We start from the raw sequence: 18,204 nt of genomic DNA, 5'->3' as shown, positions 1-18,204 counted from the left end.
AGGCCCTGAAAGAGGCCAATGTCTTGCTCATCTCTGACAGTGAGGCAGGAGAGCCAAGCAGTTCCAGCGCCCCAGCCCATGCTTCCAAAGGTACCTTCTCTGGTTCCCGGGGAGGGAGGAGCCAGGCAGCCAGGATGGGGGCAGGATGGTACTTGGGCCCAGGGACCCCCCTCCCCTCTGCCTTCTGGGCCTGAGTTCTGAGGCTCAGCTGACTTTCTGTGGTCTGAGCCAGGAAAGGCTTCTGCAGAGGCAGCCCTGCTCCTGGGGCCTGCTCCCTGGGCTGCTCTCAGCTCAGAACATGCTCCCCAGTTCTGGGTCCACCTTCTGCTGGCAGGCAGGAGGGCTGTCCTCCACAGTGAGTGAACTTGTCAGGGGTGCGGGCCCAAGGAGCATGCCTCACCCCAAAGGAGCCTCCACTTGTGTTTCCATGCAGGATACAATCTGCCGTCTGAGGAGCAACAGCGAGAATGCTCTGAAGAACCAGATTACGTTGATGAAGGGTAATGTGTTTATAGTCACTTTCCCTTGTGTGGTTGGTACTTTGTGAAAAGCGATGGTCTTCTCCGGAGACAGGTGTGGTATGACAAACTCTTGCTTGAGTTGTTCCTTCCAATGCTAGCTTAGTGTGCTACATATCCTCACTCAATTAAGAACTCAGTGTGTTTTCTTCACAGGGGTCAATTAAAGACTATACTGGATGCCTTCCAAGGTAATGCTTCAGGGCGCATTGCATTTTAATAAGTATTCATAATGGGAAACACTAAACTTGGCTTAGAGGGTTGTGTCTACTGCCTTTTTCTAAGGTACATTTGCCACAGAGCTTTACTTTGACTTAGATTTGGCTGCATAGATTTTGCTAGTTGTCCTTTCACCCTAGTACTAGGAGTATCTTGGGCAAATTTTGAAATGAATGATGCTTTTTATTTATACTGTCATTTCTGCTTACGACAGTGCAACATTTATTTTTTTGGATCAACAGTTAAAATTTCTTCAGAAATTTATGTTGAAACCTAAGTCTCTGTTATGTTTTTATTAATACCTAGGTAAGTTAAATTGAAAACCAGCTTTTATGAAAAAGTGTGATGGCAAGATGGTCAGAAACATAGACTGTAATTGTCCTGCATATGGCACTTATGTTAACTGGGTACAGGACAGAACATGTTAGAAAGCTTTCGGTTCTGATTCCTATTTGTGGATCTTTCTTAGAAGGATTTTTTTCTTTAATATTTCTTCTAGTAATTGATAATCAGGGGCTTGATTTGTGAGTTACCTCATAAATTGATTATAATATATGATGAAACAGATTTCAAAACATTTTTGGTAATAAAAATTATAACTACCATTGGCAACTAACTGTTGCTAGTAGATTCCTAATAGAAGATAATTTCAGGGAAGTATTTTTAGAATCACTGAACTCTAGCAATTTCAAGTCTTTTGTAAATGCCATTAAATTTTTTTTAGTGTGCATTTTTTAAAAAGTGTTTAGAAAATGTACCTGAAGAAATGACTATTTCATTAAACTCACCATTATCTTTGGCTTTAGTTTAATTACATTTAAAGTCTTCTGTGACCAAATTATAAGAATGTTTCTCACTTTTCATTTATTTTTATCCCATTTGCAATCTATTTTCCTTTCTTTTACCTTGCCTTTCATTCTATCTTTCTTTCTTTCCTTTGCTTTCTCTGTCTTTCTTTCCACTCTTATTCAGAGCTTTATCACTCTGGGGCATTGTATTTCAGAGGGGAAGGGAGTGGGTTGAGGATGGGAAACACGCTGGCACAGAAGTGCACTGGGGCCGGATGCAAACTGGATGAAGGCCTGACAATGCAGGCACATTCCCATGTGAGCTGTCTAGCCAGCTGTTATCATGTTCTCATATTTATTTATTAAGAGACACACAGGCCAGAATACCACTTCCACCATATACAGTACAAAGGATCAAACTGAGTCACTTCCTCAGCTATACCTTTAGTGATATTAAAAATAGAGTAGTATTGCTTCATTTATCCAGTTCGAGCAGCTATCCATATGAATGTTTTCTTTGATTTTGAATATATTTTCGATTAATTTAAAAAATACCTGTTTTCTCACCAAAATAGTCAAGACTCTGAGACCATTGGCACAGTCTGGAAAATAGCATACTTTGTCTTCACCGTTTTCTTTTCTCAATTAAAAAAAAATGATGTGCACTTGTAAAAAATGAGAATTGAATATCAGTAACTGAAAGATTTTGCAAGAAAGAAGGGGAGTGGATTTTCTTGATTCTTGGTTTGCTGCCTTTTAAAGTCAAGTTTCTTTCACTAGAAACTGAACTCTAACTCTGCCAATATTGTTCTAGATAAGTTTGCAAAAATAATTTCCTACATTGAATCTTAACGGTTGTATTTTTACAATATAGAGGACATGAAGAAGGTTTTTCAAGCAAAGAGGAAAAGATTACGAATGAGTACTGCTGCTTCTGTAAATGCTGTCAATCAGAAAATTGAAAATATTTGGAAAAACCAGGAAAAGCAAAGGTAAACTTTGTTGTATTTTAGGGTCTAAGTGTATACGTAATTTCTTTGTATTTGTAAGTACAGATTAGTTAGGAATGTTGTCTTCTGTTATGGGAGTCTCTAGAGAGAAATAATTCTCAGGTGATAATTTATTAAAGCAAAGAATTTGTTTAATCATATAATCTTATACTTCTTGAGTTGAGTTGTATTATTTTGATGGGGACAAAGATAATTTTTCCTGTTGAAATCATAGTTTAATTTACTTAGTATCAGAAACATGTCCAGTCAGGTGGGCAATATAGATAACCTGGGAGAGTTATGCTTTCTTATGTCCTCGACCCAGGTTCGAGTGTGGTCCCTACCCTACTGGGGCTCTTGGTGCTATAGTGTCTTTCCTTCTCTCCTTCTGTGTCTCTGCTTCTGTATTTCTCTTCTTGTCTGGAAATGTCCACCCAGAGCAGTGAAGATGCAGAGATAATGACAATAACAGAAATGTGCATATTCATTCCTAGACTAAGCTAGCTAAATAAAAGACAAATTAGTTATGATAGCTGACTGTTTGCAATTATGTACAAAAATTCAGTCTTTAATTTAAATATTTTAGAAATGTATTTCTCTTTTTTTGTAATTCATATGATATTATTTTGACGAATGGGGGAAAAGTGAAATAGTCCAGTTTGGAAATCTTTTAAGCGCATGTGATAATCTAATAGAATTAATTCATCTATCACAACCCATTTGTTATTCGGCAAGAAAATTAAAACAAATTAAGGGTAAAATGAATTTTCTTGACAACATTTATGAAAACAGATCTCCCTTAGTTTTCCAGAGCCAGGGCATGTGCGATGGATTTTCTAAACCAGTTGGGAACCACAGCTCCAGGAATGAGAGTCAATCACCCATTTCATATGCTGCTTCCTTCAGATAGTTCTAGTTTATTCTCTCTTTTTTTTAAAAAAAAAAGTATTTTTCAAATAAAAATGGAATTATTTTATGATCCAGCAATACCACTCAAGCATTTATCCAAAGGATGCTCAAATACTAATTCGAAAGGGCCATATGCAGCCCCGTGTTCATAGCCACATTATTCATGATAGCCAAGTAGTGGAAGCAGCCTAGATACCCATCAACAGATGGCTGGCTAAAGAAGTCATGGGATACATAGTCCATGGAGTACTACTATACAATCAAAAAAGATGATATTGTGTTCTTTGAGACAATATAGATGGAAGTGGAGGTGATTATGTTTAGCAACATAAGTAAAGAAATGAAAGAAAACTGCTGGGTGGTTTTACTGTTTCACTCATGTGGAATCGAGAGAACTAATACTCAGGAACTTACAAAAAAAAGAAGCAGGGAAACTATTTCTAAGACTTGAGAGAACTATTGTGGTTATCTTTGGGAGGTGTGGGAGGGTTGGAATACAGAACTCTGGTGGTGAGTGTGGTGTGGAACCATATACTATGATCTTACAATCTTGTAATCTACTATTAATTACAAACTAATAAATAAATAATTTGTTTTATTTTAATGAGTGAGAAAGAAACACACTGAGAAAAATACACAGAGACACAGACCAGAGCACTGCACAGCTCTGGTTTTTGAATATCCAGGGACTAAGCATGGGGCTTTGGAGTCTCAAGCATCAAAGACTTTTTGCATAACCACTGTGCTATCTATCCCACCCCAGACATGATTATCCTCGTCTCCCTTTTGAGGTTGATGGATGCCAAGTTGATTTGTTTGGAATGTGCTCACTGTTTTCTTAGCAATATCAAGTAAATGTTGTGCATTCTTGTGTTTTCCAGACAAAAGCTTTGCCAACAATTCTCTCAGGATTTTCTAGCTTTGTTTCAGGAGTGGACCATCAATGCACAGAAAACCAAAGAAGAAGAAGAAAAACTAGCTGTTGGTACCAGGTTTAGTCTCATAACGAAGTGTCCACACCCCAGTCTCAGTCAGCATGGAGGTCCTGGCCCTGGCTTCAGCCCAGACCTGGCCAGGCTCCCACTCGCCATGCTGACTGGGAGACTGAGCCTGGCCCACATAGTCAGAGGAGCACAGACAGATAGACAGACAAACAGCACACTCCAGCTCCTTCTAGTTGTTGGAGGTGATGCAGGTCCAAGAGACAGAAATGTGCCAGAGTAGAGAGGAGACATTTGTTGGCTTCTGTCTGCAAGTCTGAAAGCTTCACTGCAGGTGCAGCTGGATGGGGCTGGGGAAAGGCGGCTCAGACCAGATGTTCTGTGGGCTCTGACACCCACTCTTTTCTCCATGGGGAAGGGAGTTCAGTCTCCAAGCAGAGGCTGAGCTTCTGGAGAGTCAACTGTTCCCTGGTGAAGTGAGTTGTGTGGGTTCACAGAGTGAGGGGCAAGTACCCCCACAACCTCCCTTTCCACTTGAGGTTCTGTTGAGGAGGGGAGTGAAAGTGTGAGCAGGGAAGCATGCTTGACTCTGGGGATGTCCGGCCCTGGTAGTGTTCAGAGCCCTATGTAAAGCAGAGAGAGCCGCAAACATGGAGCGAGAGGCTGGACATCTGGGTGGTGGGGTCAGGGTGCGGTGCATTGCTCAGTCTGGGTTTTGGAAGACTTCTATTTCAGCAGGATCCTAGCTGCTGACTTGGGGCAGATGATGTGTCTCTGCTTCCATGTCTTCATCCAGAAAGAGGGCAGGATAGCACGACCCAGCCCAGAGGCTTGTTGCAAAGAGAAATCAGTGGCTATAGAATAATTTTATTTAAAATCTTTTAAAGCACCCTGTTCCTGCTTAAGATGGTGGTTATTCGTGTATTAAAGGGATTACAATAGTTGGAGGAGCTGAAGCTAGGATAGGAGCTGACTGGTGAAATTTGGGGAGAAGACAAAGTTATTCCGGAGAGTAGGTCAATGAACTTGAAGACTAGAATATGGGAAGACTTATCTTGTAGATGTTAATTGACTTAAAAAATATTGTTAAATGTTTTGTTAACTGTTAAGTAGTATTATTGCATAGCTTTTAATTATTTCTGGGCCATTTGTTAATTTTGAAACCACATCAAACCTATGTCTTGAATGTGTAAGAGAAAAATATTTCTTAGTTACAAATTAATAATATCATACATTTTTCTTAGTGGTGAGCAGAGCTGTCTAATCTTTGTCATAAACATTAAAACCAAAATTTAAAGAAAAATTATTTTAAACTTAATGTAAAATGATATTTTATGTATTTCATTATAACAATATTTTATTATAGTGGTATTTATTTATTTCATAAAATAATATTTCATGATATTTATCTAAACTTTTTCTTTTTACCCATAGAATTTGATTGTGAAGCAACAAAAAATTTTTCAAGAGAGTAAAGCTATCCAGAAAAGGAGACTGAAACAGGCACATGCTTTATATGAAGAATACTTAAAGGTTTGTTCTCTTGTATTTAATAATACAGTAAACTTTATGTAATTATAATGTCTATTTTGAAATATAATTCAGAAGATTTATAATCTATAGCCAAAGTTATTGCTTATTTATTTTAAGTTTTTAATTATTCCCCTTTAGAAGTAATCTTCCCTTTTCAAATTTATTTTTATTTATATTTATTAAATGGAAATATTGGCAAGACCATAGGATGGCAGGGGTCCAACTCCACACAGTTCCCACCACCAGAGCTCCGTATCCCATCCCCCCCCTTGATAGCTTTCCTATTCTTTATCCCTCTGAGAGCATGGACCCAGGTTCATTATAGGGTGCAGAAGGTGGAAGGTCTGGCTTCTGTAATTCCTTCCTTGCTGAACATGGTTGTTGGCAGGTCAATCCATACTCCCAGACTGTCTCTCTCTTTCCCCAGTAGGGCAGAGCTCTGGGGAAGCGGGGCTCCAGGGCACAATGGTGGGGTCGTCTGCCCAGGGAAGTCAGGTTGACATCATGGTAGCATCTGGAACCTGGTGGCTGAAAAAAGAGTTAACATATAAAGCCATACAAATTGTTGATTAATCATGAACCTAAAGGCTGGAATATTGCAGATGAAGATTTGGGGTTTCTGTTTTGGAATTAGCTAGTAGGTCTATTTTAGGTCTATTCCAAGGGGCCCATGACCCTACTAGTTATTGCCTGAGCCTGACATCTAATATGCAGGTGGACCCAAGTTAATGTCTGGGGAGATGGTGTTATAGTTGGAGAAAGGACTAGAAAGCTCGATCAGGGAAGAGAGTAGCTCCCAAATATGGGGAAATTATATAAATATTGTTAACTGTAAACCCCATCAATTTGACCTGGGGCCCATATTCAGTGCAGGAGCCCATGTAACTTCTGCATCCCAGTAGGTCTGGGCTCACATTCTGTGGTCATGACCAGGAACATTCTAGGCTTCACTGATTTCAGGACCCATACTTCTCGGGTAGTAGGTAGAGTATGTTGTCCAACCTGTACTTCGTCACTGAGCTAGCCCGCCCAGCAACATGTTTCTTTAATTATTACTGTTTGTGTTATCTTTCATTGAATTGTTTGTTTCACTGTGATAAGAATGTAGTATATTCCTCCACAGCATGTAACACAGAACTTATATATAGGACACACTAGATTATTATTTTTAAAAGAGTAAAGATTCAGAACAAGTTTGCTTTTTCATAATATAAAATGATAATATGATAAATTATTTTATTCCCTCAAACAGAATCATTTTAACTAGATTACTAGTCATCAGAAGTACACTGGCATCTGCTGCCTAAAAAGCTTATTAGAGAGTTTTTAAATCATGGAAATTTATGGTATGAGACTATTTCTTTTTTATTTAGCATATAAATTTCATGCTTTATTATGCATTTTATCTATAAGTAAATTTTAATTTTAATTGAGGTAACATTACTTTACAATGCCTTTTGTTTTAAGAGTTCAGAAGCATACTCCTTCAAATGGATGTAGAATGTCCACCACCAAAAAGAGTCCTCCACTACTATGTGCTGACCCTCTAACTTTCCCTCCTACCCACCCTCTCTCCTCTCACAAGTCTGGCTCTGTAGTCAAAGTCCAAGAGCTTGTTTTGTCTGTTCCAGCTATTTTTTTTTTTTACCACATCAGCCTTAACTTTTCATTAACCTACTGTTTTGTGCAAGGAATACTACTCATACCTCTATTACAAAAAACGTTTTAACTCAAATATAGCATTTGGCTTTTTCTTTTTTTAAAATTTTATTTGTTTGTGATTTAATAATGGTCAACAGGATTGTGGGATAAGAGGGGGTACAATTCCATACAGTTCCCACCACCAGAGTTCCATATCCCATCCCCTACACTGGAAGCTTCCCTATTCTTTGTCCCTCTTGGAGGGACCAAAGATCTCTATGGGGTGCAGAAGGTGGGAGGCCTGTCTTCTGTAACTGCTTGCTTCTTCGCTGGACATGGGCATTGACAGGTTGATACATAACCCCAGCCTGTTTCTATCTTTCCCTAGAGGGGTAGGGCTCTGGTGAGGTGGGTGTTTCTTAAGTGGTTATTTTGATTTCCATGTATTAATTATAATACTTTCATTTGGAATATATACCAAGCATGCTCTGTAGAATAGTAATGATTTCTTTTGGAATTGGAATTGTTTACGTTGAGAAAGTGAGATGAAACATGATGTCTTACTAGGGGCCAGGTAGCGGAACATGGGTTAAGCTCACATAGTTCTATGTGCGAGCACCCGCGTTTGAGCCCACACTCCCCACCTTCAGGTGGAGGGAAGCTTCACAAGCAGTGAAGCTGGTCTGCAGGTGTCTGTCTTTCTCTCTTCCTGTCTGTCTCCTCCACCCCTCTCAATTTCTCTCTGTCCTGTCAAATAAAAAATTACAAATAAAAAAGAAAAAAATGGCTTCCAGTGGTTTCATAGAGTTGACACCAAGTTCCAGCAATAACCCTGATAGCAATAAATAAATAAATAAATAAATAAATGTCTTATTACTGAATTAGACTTTTATTTCAGAATGTGGATGACTTAGATGATGCTCAGGAATATTATTTTACTGATCAACATGGAGCTTTCCAAAAAGAAATGGATGCATTTAAAGAAAAAATTCTTACAGAATGTGTAAGTAAAGAAAGCTTACTGTTAAGGGATGATGAGGATATGAGCCACAAGTGTGCGTTTTGATGCGCCAAAATATATGTAACAGCTACTTAATGTGCTAATGTGTAACATTTGTTTTTCTGTTATAGCAAAAACAGGACCTGGCAGTGGTTCAGGCTTCTCTTCAATCTATCCTCTTTTGATGTCTGTGAAGAAAGTACTTGAGTTCAAGTTATCTGTTATAAGCAGAACACTAGCCAGGCTAAATCACATTCCTCTTGTTAAACTTCTTAGTGGAAATCAGTACATCTTGTTTATCATAGCTTCTTGTTGAGTAGAGTACAAGACTCCTTTTCTGTTACAGTGAATCCCAAATAGTTGTGTGATGGGGGAATGTTATGTGCATTGAATTTTCAACCCTTTGTTAGCAATGAACACCTTTGCCCCAAAATACTGTCAGTTAACTTATAACAATAATTGTTTGAATTCTAGGTTTTCCTTTCAGCAACTCTGTATCAGTTCCAAAGACAAATATGAACTTCTTCATTGTTCTTATTTTAGAGAAAATAAAGAATACAAAATATATTGTGACTGTGAATTCTTCTGTATTTTCTTATCAGGTTACAGTGTCAATTCCAATTAAAACAACTTTCAAAAGAAAACATATTCTACTGCTATATTAAGGTTATTAAAAAGAACTTAAGTTTTCATTGTTAGATGAGTTAAATTGCTTAAAATAATCAATGGAACGAAACAGTGTAAACATTTCTGCGCTAATATGTGGATCTGTGAAAATGTTTAGTTGTTGTTGGCTCACTATAAGAATGCATCTGCCCTTATCGGTGACGAAAATGCATTTCATTGCTATACACATACACTGGATTTCTTGCAGTTTTAATGTTTCATATCTTTCTTCAGACATAAATTCCCTGTAAAGTTTAGTTTTAAAGTTTAATGCTCACTAAGTATAGGGATATATGATTATATGTTCATTAAACACCTAAATCATTCTTCTAGTTTTCATTTATTTATTTGTTTATTTATTTATTTTAGATTTAAGAGTTTTATTGAGGTATCCAGAACATTAAGAAAAAATAATTTTGGACCAGATGGTGGCACATCTGGTAGAGCATACACATTTCAGTGCACAAGGAACCAGGTTCAACCTTCTGACTCCCACCTACAGGGAGGAAGTTGCACAAGTGATGAAGCAGTGCTACATGTGTCTCTCCCTCTCTTATTTTATTTTGTTTATTTTTAAAATTCTTTCTTTTTTCTTTTTTACTTTATTTTTTATATTTTTATATTACAGAATTACGTATTAATAGGGGTTTGAATCCACACCATTCCCACCACCAGAGTTCTGAATCTTCACTCTCCCCACTGCAATCCACCACAGTTCCCCTCAGGTTGTAGACATGGGCCAACCATCTTCTCTACAACAATCTGTCCACATTTATACATAGTTGCCCCTTCTTTTTATGATTCAATCCTCTCTTCCCCTCTAAGCCACTCAACATCGGAGCTACCTCCATATGTCCCTCTCATTTTCCTTCTCTCTCTGGGTGCTGATGGAGCTGGAGTGTAGAGTCCTCTTATCTTCATCCTATCACTTCTCCCTTGCTGGGAGTATGGGTCAAGGTTGTTTATGGGGAGCAGAAGGTAGGTGTTCTGGCTTCTGGAGCTGCTTCTCCACTGAGTATGGGCATTAACAGGTCAATCCATACCTCCAGCCTGTTTCTAGCTTTCTCTTGTGGACCAGAGCTCTGGAGATGCGAGGGTCCAGGACACATTGGTGAGGTCATCTGCCCAGAGAAGTCGAGTTAGGGTCATGGTTGCAACTGTAACTTGGTGTCTGGAAGGTGGCATGACCTATGTTGAGACAAGATGGTTAATGAACAGGAACCAAAAAGTAGCATCAGAGCAGATGAGATTAGGTATTTTAGGGTAGAAGAAAGCTAGAACCATTTTAGGCATGGTCTTGGGGGCATAAAACTATAGTAGTTTTGCTTGAGTTTGGTAGCCTGAGGGTGGACAAGAATATTATCTGAGGGAATGTTGTCAGAGTAGAGAAAAGGGCTAGAAAGTTGGATTAGGGAAGGGAGTAGCTCCTATTTTTACTTAAAAAAAAAATCTGTGTCTAAAATCAATTACTTACCTCCATCCACCTACTCCAGGGCCCAAATGTAAATGCATATTTTTATTTGTTGCCAGAGCCTGTATAACTTCTAAGTCCTTATTGGTTTGAGCTTATAGCTCATGGTCACATCTGAGGAACATTGCAGGCTGCACTCATTTCAGGACCAGTATTTTTTTTTTTTTGCCATTCTTTTTTTTTATTATTTTTATTTTTTATTTTTTTAAGAAAGGATTAATTAACAAAACCATAGGGTAGGAGGGGTACAACTCCACACAATTCCCACCGCCCAATCTCCATATCCCACCCCTCCCCCGATAGCTTTCCCATTCTCTATCCCTCTGGGAGCATGGACCCAGGGTAGGACCAGTATTTTTTAAGTGGCAGGGCAGGATACCCCCAGCTTCCCTTCGGAGACTGGGCCTACTTTTAATGTCATTGCTTTATGGTAAAGCCAAGGTCCTGAGAGGGCCCACAAGACACTGTTCCTTATGGAAGCGACCAGCAGTAGCGGAGAGAGGGACCCTTTAGAGGTCAAGGCTCATCATATGTGTATGGGAATCTAAGGATTCCCTAACTAGGGTCCCAGATGATCAGGTGGTGTGATATTGATAAAACACGCCATTAGTAAGTGCGCCAGTCTCTTGCCCTTATCCAACTCTTGTAATCCTTTCTTTATCTGATGATCTTAGAATTTCTCTCAGTTGTTTAGGCATCGAGTGTCATTTGTTGAGCCCAACCAGAGTTAGGTTTTGGGGATCTATCTTCTTTGGACCTTTCTGCTAGGCTGTCCTAATTCGGTCTAAATCCAGTTAAAGAATTTACGATGTCTTCTTTAGGCATTTCAACTATTATTGAGCACTTTGAGCTCTATGATCACCCCTTGTTTATGGATACGTGTACACCTGTATCCAGTACCCTAAACCCTAGCCTAATCTGATATCTATTACTTAGTTAAATTATGTGCCATCTAACTTGGATGTAGGTAGTCCCATGTGTTAGGAAAGATCTCACCAGATTTGAAGAGTTGCGAGGTTGACTTCTCAGGCTGATATCTCTGGTTGTAGTCCACAGTAGGATTTCAATAGCAGCATAATGTGGGATGGCAGCACCAGTAGCGATCTGGTTGAAGTCGACAAAGTTGGTAGGGTGGTAAGGAATCATAGAGAAGGAATTTCAAGAAGTATGGGCATGCCCTAGAGGGACCAGGACTAAGAGAAATGTGAGTCTTAAAAGAGAATTTAAGGGGGTTCTTATAATCTTAGAGTTAAAATATCAATAATTAATTCATCATTATAGCCAGGTTAGTTGGGGGGTTAGTATCTATATTAGTATATGTGACTTCACTATAATTTGAACCCTTTTAGTGGTACCTGAACCTCTTTGTATTTTAAATTCTTACGAGGTCAAAAGGTCTTGACCTGTCTGGCCTAAAGCTATAGTTGATTTAGATATTTGCAGAGCTATATTTTCAGATACATTTTTAGAGATCCATGGACAATATTCCCCATATAAGAGTCTGATCATTTTGCAAATCGAAGATAAATATTAGCAAAAGCTAATATTTGTGCTTAGGGCTACAGTCTAGGCAGTTATGGAATTTGAGATATTAAATATATCCAGCCCCCACATGTTGTATTACTATTGACAGGACTAAATAGTGATAAGACTAGAGTTTCACTAGCAGCTTCACACAATTCCCACCACCAGAACTCTGTATCCCATCCCCTCCACTGATAGCTTTCCTATTCTTTACCCCTCTGGGAGGATGGACCCAAGATCATTGTGGGATACAGAAGGTGGAAGGTCTGGCTTCTGTAATTGCTTCCCCGATGAATAATGGGTGTTGACAGGTGGATCCATACTCCCAGCCTGTCTTTATCTTTCCCTAGTGGGGAAGGGCTCTGGGGAAGCGGAGCTCCAAGGCACATTGGTGGGGTTGTGTGTCCAGGGAAGTTTGGTCGCATCTTGCTAGCATCTGGAACCTTGTGGCTGAAAAGAGAGTTAACATACAAAGCCAAACAAATTGTTGAACAATCATGGACCTAAAGGCTAGAATAGTGCAGATGAAGTGTTGGGGGCATCCTCCATTTTGTAGATAGTTAGTAGTCATATTTTAGTTATATTTCAAAGGGCCTGTAGCTATACTAGTTTGTTTTTGTTTTGTTTTGTTTTTTTTGCATGAGCCTGAAATCTGATATGCAGATAGATCCTAATTATTGTCTGGGGAGATGATGTCATGGCTGGGAAAAGGACCAGAAATCTGGATCAGGGAAGAGAGTAGCTCCCTAATATGGGAAAGGGGTATAAATATTACTGTAAACCCCATCAATCTGATGTAACCTGGGGCCCATAATTAGCTTAGGAGCCTGTGTGACCTCTACATCCTTCTAGATCTGAGCTCACATTCTGTGGTCATGACTAAGCAAGGGCTCTGTCATTGAGCTACACCACCTGCTGCCCACTCCCCAATGACAGCATTCTAAATCCCTACTTAGAACCCTCTAATGTAATAAGAAATTGTTTTCCCTCTCTGTCTTCCCCTCCTCTCTCCATTTCTCTTTGTCCTATCTAACAACGACGGCATCAGTAACAACAGCAATTACTATGGCAACAATAAAAAAGCAACAAGGGCAGCAAAAGAGAAAATAAATATATAAAAAAAGAAATTGTTTCAGAATATGTTCAGAATTTATCAGCCATGTCCTCATTCTGCACTTACAAAATTGTGTGCTACATGTTATTTGAAAGATTCATTAGGAGAGGAGTGACCGCCTCTGTTTAGAATGTACTTAGTGCGCAGTTGTATACAACTGACACTATTTTCTTCTATTAACAGCCCAAATGACTAAATATAAACATGATGTAATTGATTCATTACCTAAAGACAATATTTTGTAAACATTTGGTAAGGCAAATTTTTAAATCACACCTATGTTTATGTTTATATTCTATTTTAAAATGTAAATATTCAGGGGTCGGACGGTAGCACAGCAGGTTAAAGCACATGGCACGAAGCACAATGACAGGCATAAGAATCCTGCTTAGAGCCCCCTGCTCCCCACCTGCAGGGAGGTCACTTCACAGGCAGAAAAGCAAGTCTGCAGGTGTCTATCTTTCTCTCCCCCTCTCTGTCTTCCCCTCCTCTCTAGATTTCTCTCTGTCCTATCCTACAACAATATCAATAACAACTACAATAATAACCACAACAACGATAAAACAAGGACAACAAAAAGGGCAAAAGATAGCCTCCAGGAGCAGTGGATTTGTGGTGCAGGCACGGAGCCCCAGCAATAACCATTGAGGCAAAATAAATAAATAAATAAATGTTTAATATTCACTTCTGTGTAACAAGAAATTCTACACCATAGTTACAGAACAAGTGCCCCTAAAGTAAACCTGGAGATTTGCTTGTCTCTTGAATTGATCAGAGAAATGCCTTTTATTAAATATAAATTATAGAATATCTAATTTGACTTTTAAAATCCCAAAGGGTAGACTGTCATTCATATATCCTACTGTTCCATGATCTTTAAACCTAGTATCGATAGTTCGTTCTAATATTACTTGATTGAATAGTAATGGTATCACAAGACTGCACTAACTCAGTAGCACTTCTCAGTTTGTTGTAACCAACATAAACATATCCCATAATGGGGATGACATTTTTCATATCCTTTGGTGCCTTTTTGTTAGGATGACTCAAACTTTTATGGTGGACAAAGTTCTTACTAGTTTATTTCGCCCGTACTGACTCTGTCTAGGATCTAGGGATGATTCTATCTCCTATGGTGAGTGTGTACACACATAAGCATATATATATGTGAAACCAAGCTCCTAAACTGGTAGAATATCACAAAAACAAAATCCTTCGTGTCCCAGATGCTTCTGTAATCCTTCCACAAACAATCGCCACGTGTCTGCTAAAGATTTTCTAGAAACATAATGGGGCAAAATCTAATAAACACATAAAATTACAAATAAACAATCCACACAAATTTATTTCCAAGTGTTTTATAGACATGTAGAATGCAACTAATTCCTAATAAAATGCATAATCAGAATTTCCAATATCATAAGTTTTTTTTTTCTAGACGAAAGCCAGTTGATTATAAAATCTATTCAGTGAAACAAGTGAGCATGGATGAATCCTGAAAATGAAACCCAAGAGAGGGAACACTGTCTGCAGAGATGAGTCCTTAGTTATCAGACTGAGAGGGGAGGAAGCAGACATTGCATGTCAATGGGACTGCAAAACGGTATGATCCCACTGCAAGACAATTTGACCATAAAGGAATACAGAACTTTTTACCTGTTAATTCCATCATCTGTTTATGAACTCTCATCTCAGAGATTATCAGCAAAATACAAAATGTATTTTATTATTTTCTAATTTAATTAATTAATTATTTTTGTATATATAGAGAGAACTTGAAAGGGGAGGGGGCGATAGAGAGAGAGACAGAGAGACACCTGCAGCCCTGCTTCACCACTAGTGAAGCTTTCCCCCTGCAAGTGGGGACCAGGGTTTTGAACCTGGGTCCTTGTGCACTGTAGTGTGAACATTTAACCAGGTGCATCACCTCCTGGTCCCTAATTTTATTTTTATTAGTAATTTAATGTTAGTTTATAAAATTATAAGATGACAAGGATACAATTACACGCCATTCTCACCATCAAAGTTCCATGTTGCTGTTCCCTCCATCGGAAACAACACTGGTTCTCATAAAGTCACAGATATGGATTGACTATTATTTCTTTTTAAAAAAAAATATTTATTTATTATTTATTCCCTTTTGTTGCCCTTGTTGTTTTATTGTTGTAGTCATGATTGACGTCGTCATTGTTGGACAGGACAGAGAAATGGAGAGAGGAGGACGGGGAGAGAAAGATAGACACCTGCAGACCTGCTCACTGCTTGTAAAGTGACTCCCCTGAAGGTGGGGAGCCGGGGGCTCGAACAAGGATCCTTAGGCCAGTCCACCTGCACTTAACCCACTGCGTTACCGCCCAACTCCCTGACTATTATTTCTATGACCATCTATCTATATTTATATCTATATTTTGCCCATTTTTTCTATGTTCCGCTTTCTCTTCCTAAGTCACACCTACACCTATTGCTACTTCTGAATGTGCTTCTGTTTTTCTCTCTTCTCTTTCTGGGTCCCAATGGAATTGTGTTCCAGAGATCTCTAGACATCTTCCCCTAACATTTCTCCCTGTCTGGGTGTATGGATCAAAATTCTTCTTGGAGTACAGAAGGTGGAAGGTCTCTTACTGCTTCTCTACTGTACATGGGCATTGGCAGGTCGATCCATATTCCCAGCCTGTTCATATCTTTCCTTGGTGGGGTAGGGCTCTGGGGTGGTGAGGTTCTGAAACATCATTGGTGAGGTAGATCGCCCAGGGTGTTCAGGATGGAATCATAGTAGCATACACAACTAGATGTCTGTGGCTTAGTGAGTTTCTTTTCCTTCCTTCCTTCCTTCCTTCCTTCCTTCCTTCCTTCCTTCCTTCCTTCCTTCTCTCTCTCTCTCTCTCTCTCTCTCTCTCTCTCTCTCTCTCTCTCTTTCTTTCTTTCTTATTGTTACCACTTCCTAATTCTAGATTTTTTTATAAGGTGGGAGGTCTGGCTTCTGTAAGTGCTTATTTTTAAAAATTTTCTTTATTGGGGAATTAATGTTTTACATTCAACAGTAAATACAATAATTTCTACATGCATAACATTTCCCAGTTTTCCACATAACAATACAACCCCCACTAGGTCCTTTATCATCCTTTTTGGACCTGTATTCTCACACACACACACACACACACACACACACACACACACACACACACACACACACACAAACCCCAGAGTCTTTTACTTTGTTACAATACGCCAATTCCAGTCCAGGTTCTACTTGTGTTTTCTCTTCTGATCTTGTTTTTCAACTTCGGCCCCAGAGTGAGATCATCCCATATTCATCCTTCTGTTTCTGACTTATTTCACTTAACATGAATTTTTCAAGCTCCATCCAAGATAGGCTGAAAATGGTGAAGCCGCCATTTTTTATAGCTGAGTATTCCATTGTGTATATAGATCACAACTTGCTCATTCACTCATCTATTGTTGGACACCTGGGATGCTTCCAGGTTTCGGCTATTACAAATTGTGCTGCTAAGAACATATGTGTACACAGATCATTTTGGATGGGTGTGTTAGGTTCCTTAGTATATATCCCCATGAGAGGAATTGCAGGATCATAGGGTAGGTCCATTTCTAGCCTTCTGAGAGTTCTCCAGACTGTTCTCCACAGAGGGTGGACCAATTGACATTCCCACCAGCAGTGTAGGAGGCTTCCTTTGACCCCACAACCTCTCTAACATTTGCTGCTGTTACCTTTTCTGATGTACGACATTCTCACAGGAGTGAAGTGATATCTCATTGTTGTCTTTATTTGCATTTCTCTGACAATCAAAGACTTGGGTCATTTTTTTCATGTCTTTCTCAGCCTTTTGGATCTCTTCTATGGTGAATATTCTGTCCATGTCCTTTCCCCATTTTTGGATTTTATTTGTTTTCTTGTTGTTGAGTTTGGCAAGCTCTTTATTTATTTTGGTTATTAAACTCTTGTCTGATGTATAGCATGTAAAGATCTTCTCTCATTCTGTGAGGGGTCTCTTGGTTTAGGGTAGTGGTTTCTTTTGCTGTGCAGAAGCTTTTTAATTTGATGTAGTCCCATAGGTTTATGTTTGCCTTAGTCTTCTTTGTAATTGGATTTGTTTCATTAAAGATGTCTTTAAATTTATGCGAAAAGGAGTTCTGCCAATATTTTCCTCTAAGTATCTGATAGTTTCTGGTTTAATATCCAAGTCCTTGATCCACTTGGAATTGGCTTAGTGAGTTTCTAAAGAGATCCTGGTTAGACTTCATTGAGGTTTTAGGTGATTTTTTTTCTGGTTTTGTTGGAGAGCTTTCTGAAATGCCTCCTACTTCATAGCCACATGCCTCTGGAAGTCTCAATATACTGTATTTTAAAATAGGGTAAGGAATAGCAGGTCTGAAGGACATCTATGACCCATGGAATCATTTGTTCTGGCCTGACTAAGACATCCACAGTCAATAAATGCAGGAGCTTTTTTCATAGAAACATTAAGTGCTAATTTGATAATTTTGTATGGCCCAGAAGTGACATTATAAATACCCAAATTATGTGGTGGAAAACTGAGAATTGTTATGCATGTACAAACTATTGTATTTACTGTCAACTGTAAAACATTAATCACCTAAAAAAGAAATTAAAAAAATAAATAAATACCACCCTTAGGCTAAGGTTATTCATGGGGGCATTGCTTGCTATTTTCATATTAGTAAAACTCTAGAACCTACTGAAATATTTCTCAGCATGTAACTGGTCAGAGAAATCAGAGTAGGGGAGACCTCTGTTCTCTTTACTGTGAAGTGATCCTCTGCGGAACCGTATGAACAAGGCTACCATTTTAGAGTGCAGAGAAGGTGTGTGCCTGTGGAAGCATGTGAGTGAGTTGTGTGTGCACTGAAC

The 18,204-nt window shown here is 38.9% G+C and overlaps 1 protein-coding gene across 1 annotated transcript; it reads left to right on the top strand.

Annotated features, from left to right (window-relative positions):
- The first annotated feature begins 2,403 nt into the window (after window positions 1-2,403).
- Window positions 2,404-9,186, top strand: LOC132535903 (synaptonemal complex protein 3-like). Its single transcript, XM_060183435.1, has 5 exons — window positions 2,404-2,517; window positions 4,305-4,404; window positions 5,799-5,897; window positions 8,437-8,541; window positions 8,670-9,186. The coding sequence occupies exons 1-5, from the start codon at window positions 2,405-2,407 to the stop codon at window positions 8,721-8,723; spliced, it is 471 nt and encodes a 156-aa protein (XP_060039418.1). The 5' UTR covers window position 2,404; the 3' UTR covers window positions 8,724-9,186.
- Window positions 9,187-18,204: the final 9,018 nt, after the last annotated feature.

The sequence above is a fragment of the Erinaceus europaeus genome, chromosome X (genome assembly GCF_950295315.1).
Source record: "Erinaceus europaeus chromosome X, mEriEur2.1, whole genome shotgun sequence".
In the NCBI taxonomy this organism is placed as follows: Eukaryota; Metazoa; Chordata; class Mammalia; order Eulipotyphla; family Erinaceidae; genus Erinaceus; species Erinaceus europaeus.
This window is presented reverse-complemented; position numbering and strand designations above follow the sequence as displayed.

What these genes read in the sequence shown, in the direction of transcription:
- LOC132535903 (XM_060183435.1), top strand. Translation starts at nt 2,405, where the DNA reads ATGAAGAAGGTTTTTCAAGCAAAGAGGAAAAGATTACGAATGAGTACT. An exon ending in AAAAACCAGGAAAAGCAAAG is followed by an intron (nt 2,518 to 4,304) that starts GTAAACTTTGTT and finishes TGTGTTTTCCAG; the next exon opens with ACAAAAGCTTTGCCAACAAT. An exon ending in AAGAAGAAGAAAAACTAGCT is followed by an intron (nt 4,405 to 5,798) that starts GTTGGTACCAGG and finishes TTTTACCCATAG; the next exon opens with AATTTGATTGTGAAGCAACA.